This window comes from Rhamphochromis sp. 'chilingali' (assembly GCF_963969265.1).
Source record: "Rhamphochromis sp. 'chilingali' genome assembly, chromosome: 2".
NCBI lineage: Eukaryota > Metazoa > Chordata > Actinopteri > Cichliformes > Cichlidae > Rhamphochromis > Rhamphochromis sp. 'chilingali'.
The window spans coordinates 7,996,633-8,001,501 of NC_137930.1; the positions used below are offsets into that span (position 1 = coordinate 7,996,633).

A 4,869-nucleotide genomic window follows, 5' to 3' on the forward strand; every position below is an offset into this window, starting at 1 on the left:
ATTTGCATCACTTCCTCCACATGTAGTAGTGTCCGTTTTTAGTTCACACGGTGTGGATCTGGGTTTGCATTCAGACATCCCAAAGCGTTCCAACATTCTTTGAATGTACCTCTTCTGATTCATCCTGATTTCATTCTCTTTTTGTATAAACTGTATCCCAAGAAAACTGGATATTTTCCCCAGGTCTTTCATGTTAAACTTTGACCTCATTGTTTCTTTGAATGTGTTTAACAAGTTAGTATTGCTAGCCGCAATGATCAAGTCATCTACCCAGATGATAACGAGTAGAGTTTCATGTCCAATGTCCTTTCTGTATACACAGTGATCAGAAAGGTTTCTTTCAAAGTCATTTTGTTCAAGGTAGTCATTCAAGAGTTTGTACCAGTTTCTACCTGATTGTTTTAACCCGTAAAGGGATTTCTTTAATTTGTACACCAAGTTTTCTCCTGACTCTGTTTGCTCAAAACCTTCTGGTTGTTCCATGTATATTTCTTCCTCAATGGGAGCATGCAAATATGCAGTTTTAACATCCATTTGGTGGATAATAAGATCATTCTGGACTGCTATTTGCATTAGGGTTCGCACAGATGTCATGTTTGCTGTTGGTGCAAATGTCTCTTGGTAATCTATTCCTTGTGTCTGGTTGTAACCTTTTGCTACAAACCTGGCTTTGAATATTTGTCCTTGTTCATTTTCTTTGAGGGCGTAGACCCATTTTCCTCCAATGGTATTTCTACCAGTAGGTAAAGTAGTCAGTTCGAATGTGTCATTCTCCTTCAGAGAGTTGATTTCTTCTGTCATTGCCTGTTTCCACCTTGGTGCCTCTGGTGACATCAGCGCCTCTTTATAGGTTTGGGGGATTCCACAGGTTGCTCTGTAACAATAATCAACACTTACAGGGGTTTCATTTGCTAAATCTTTGCAGTTAGATGTGTAATCCTCTAAATATTTAGGAGGTTTCCTTTCTCTGTTAGGATAGCGCTCAGTTTGGTTTTGCTCATCACCCTCATTTCTTTCTATGTCAGGGTTTGGTTCATTTGTGTTGGTTTCCTCTTCTCTAGGAGGTATGTTCTCTGCTGCATTTTCATTTTGTTCTGTACTTTCTTTTAAAGGCACTACATGTTCATAAGTCTGAATTTCTGTGTCATATTCATCAGTCTGTGTTTGTTGTTCAACAGTGTTCTTCTTGATAAATCTCACGAGTCTGTGTTTTGACACTTTTCCTGTGTGAGGGTTATAGACCAGGTATGCTGGGCTATTTTTACTATAACCCACAAATATCCCTTTTTCACATCTGGGATCAAGTTTCTTGTGATCATGTATGTATGCATAACAGTCTGACCCAAATATCCACAGTTTTGAGAGATCTGGTCTTTTCCCTGTTAACATCTGATACGGTGTACTTTTAGTCCTGTTACTGTAGCATCTGTTGCGGGTGTGTGCTGCATTTTGGATGGCGTAAGGCCATAATTCTTTTGGCAGCTCTTTTTCTAGTAAAAGACACCTCCCCATTTCAAAGAGAGTTCTCCATTGCCTCTCAGCTGTGCCATTCTGATGGGGAGAATATGGCGCAGATGTCTCATGCTTTATACCCTTTTCCCTTAAAAGAGACTGGAAGGAACTGCTTGTGAACTCGGTGCCATTATCCGATCTAATGCACTTAACACTGCCGTATGGTGCACAGTCAGCTAGAAACTTTGCTGTGGCCTCTGTGGTGTCACTTTTCTGTTTTAGAAAGTAAACTGACACTGCCCCTGAAAAATCATCTGTAAATAATATAGCGTATTTATGACCACTTTGGCCACTAGGTTCAATGGGGCCCGCTAGATCAGTGTGCACCAACTGTAATGGGTCACTCGCTTTTGGGTCGCTTTGTCTGTTTCTGTTGTTAGTGAATTTCCCTTCTGTACACACATTACAATCTAACATGCCACTGCCTGTGATTTTCATGCCATCTACAACATCGGGTAGCTTTAACACATCACTAACATTACAATGTCCTAAAATTTCGTGCCATGTTTTCACATCACAAGCCAGATTAACAGTGTCACAGGACATCATGTCATTGTATGATGTTTCATTGTTTACCGTTTTCAAATAGTAGAGTCTGTTGTATTCTTCGATGGAGAAGACTGTCCCATCTTTGTTCACCAGTTCATTCTGTCCCTTCTTGAAGATCACCTGTGCTCCATAGTTTGTAGCTGCCTTCACTGAAAATATGCTCTGACGGTAGGATGGGATGAACAGGGCGTCTCTCAGTGTGATGGTGGTACAGTGTCCTTGTATGTCCCGTAGAGAGACGTTGGCATCTCCCCTCTTGAGTGCGACGTTGTTTGTCCTGGATCCATCAGCGAGCTCCATGTAGTGTTTCTCAGGATCAAAAGTCTCATCAAACTTTATGAACTTGTTCTTCTCTGTAATGATGTGTGAAGTAGCACCACAGTCCACCATTAGTCCTTCTCTTATTATGTCAGTAGGCAGAAGTCTTTGACTAACTTTAAATACAAAAGTCTGCTCTTCTTTCTTGTCCTCTTGTTTTACTACAGTTAGTTTCGCATCATCTCTGTATTTGGTTTTTCTTCTACATGTCTCATCACTGTGTGTCGAGCTTCTATGGTAGCTACACCACTTAGGTGTTCCCTTTTGGCGACAATCTTTTACAAAATGTCCTCGGTTTCCGCATCCATGGCAGGTGATTGATGTTAAATCAACCTTCATCACATTATCCGCTTTTACTTTGTTGTCGAATTTCTCGGTTTCCTCATAACTTCGTAGGTTGCTTTTGAACTGTGTGAATGTTAAATCTTCACTGCTTTGAGTTGTGTGAATAGCAAATGGCTTGTAAGCTTCAGGAAGCCCCTTTAGAATCATAGCGATAATAAGTCCATCACTGATGACTTCTTTTGCATTTCTTAGGGAGGTCACTGCTTTTTCAGCCCGGATAATATAATCTGTCACTGTCTCATCTGGTTTCTTCTGTAAAGACGTCAGCTCTGTGTACAGTGCGATGATTCTGGGCTTGCCTTTACTATCGTAGTGATCACGTAGTATTTTTAAAGCTTTTCTTCCGTCGTCAGTCGCATCTCTCATTACCAGTGAAAGGCTTTTATCATCAAGAAACTGTATCAGTTCAGCGTAGCATTCAGCGTTCTTCTCTGCATCTGGGTTAGTGGCTGATAATATAGTGTCCTTTAGACCAATGATCCGCATGTGGCCGAGAAACTTTGCCTCCCAAAGTTCGTAACTGTTTTCGTCTCCGTTGAACACTAACCTCTGCCATCTTCCTCCTGTTGTGTCACGCCTGGGCCCATAACCTGTTGAGCTCGAAGAGTTTTCTTCTTCTTCGGCCATGTTCTCTTAATAATGCACACACTTGGTGGTTGATTACTTTTCCCGTTTCTTTTATTGTTAACAACACAGGAGGGGAAAACGATACATTACTTCAGCAGTTCGCGCTTCGGAACAACAGGAACAGGAAGTGAAGTAATCTATAATCACCAAAATAAAATCCTTTTCAAAATAAAATGACAATCAGAAAACTTCTTTCACAACATAAAATAAATTAATATATTTACTCATGAGAACACAAATCTAACAACTTGCAATCGTTTTTTGCCAGGTGATCGCTTTTTGGCTCAACAGCGGCATACATTCAACTATAACAGCTCACTAGGTTCTGGGTGAGGTTTGCGTTAGCATGCTATATGTGGAGATGCTTGCAAAGAGCTAAAGTTGTATTAGCAGCATAATGCAGTTGTTTTATGTCTTGGACACAACTTACACTTTAACATCTTGCTCTTGTCCTTTTGTGCAATAAAAGTAAAAGTAATGTCCATATCTCCACCCCTTAAAAGTTCCACCTCCCTGCATAGGAACTGAAATCAGCTGACTATCTGCACAGGAAAAAAAAAGTATGCCTGGGGTTTTTTTTTTTGTTTGTTTGTTTGTTTGTTTTGGTTTGTTTTTTTGTCCAACGGTTGTGAGCAGATAACTTAAGGATCTTTGTAACAAAAGCAACAATTACAACATTTTTGTGATAACTGAATTTAGCATGTTACTGAAAATTTTTATGTAATTACAGTAACTGGTTATTTTGGAATCCTTTGTAACCAAAATTGCCTGCCAAGCACTTTTTTTTTACTGAAAGAGATACTCTATCTAGGTTGTTCTGTTGCCAAGGGTGCATGGGATTACCTACAACTGTTTTCCACACTTCTGTTTTAAGAGAGTGGAGATCTGATAACAGAAGAAATGTATCTCTATCCCTTTTGTCTCAACAAATTTGTAATAAGTAGTTGTCAAACAGCTAACAGATCATCTGCAGAGGAATGGCTTATTTGAAGAGTTTCAGTCAGGTTTCAGAGCTCATCACAGCACAGAAACAGCTTTAGTAAAGGTTACAAATGATCTTACGGCCTCTGACAGTGGACTCATCTCTGTGCTTATCTTTCTAGACCTCAGTGCACTATTTGATACTGTTGATTACAATATTTTACTGGAGCATTTAGAGCATGCTGTAGGTATTACAGGTACAGTATTATATCTAACTAATAGACTCCAATTTGTTCATGTAAACAGAGAGTCCTCTTCGCACACACTAAGGTTAATTATGGAGTTCCACAGGGTTCAGGGCATAACCTATTCTGTTTACATTATACATGCTTCCTTTAGGCCAGACCTTCCCAAAGTGTGGGGCCCGCAGAGCCATTGTGGGGGGGGGTATGAAAAGGGGGGGAGGGGAAACAACGCTTGGACACTGCTAGCACGGGGCGCCCACACGAACGCAACGCAGGAGATGAAGCTGAATATGTTTCCAAACCAACTTCATTCTAAGCCAAATACTAGAAAATATGGTGAAGCATATCCTCC

The 4,869-nt window shown here is 40.3% G+C and overlaps 1 protein-coding gene across 1 annotated transcript; it reads right to left on the minus strand.

The window, feature by feature from the left end:
* Nucleotides 1–643: 643 nt before the first annotated feature.
* On the minus strand, nucleotides 644–3,590 carry LOC308392219 (uncharacterized protein). Its single transcript, XM_080875160.1, has 2 exons — nucleotides 2,089–3,590; nucleotides 644–874 (listed from the first exon to the last, which is right to left on the minus strand). The coding sequence occupies exons 1-2, from the start codon at nucleotides 3,349–3,351 to the stop codon at nucleotides 845–847; spliced, it is 1,293 nt and encodes a 430-aa protein (XP_080731286.1). The 5' UTR covers nucleotides 3,352–3,590; the 3' UTR covers nucleotides 644–844.
* Between the last annotated feature and the right edge of the window lie 1,279 nt (nucleotides 3,591–4,869).

Coding starts and splice junctions, on each gene's coding strand:
- LOC308392219 (XM_080875160.1), bottom strand. CDS start 3,351: ATGGCCGAAGAAGAAGAAAACTCTTCGAGCTCAACAGGTTATGGGCCC. Junction 875..2,088: donor GACTCTACTATTTGAAAACG/GTAAACAATGAA, acceptor TTATTGTTACAG/AGCAACCTGTGGAATCCCCC.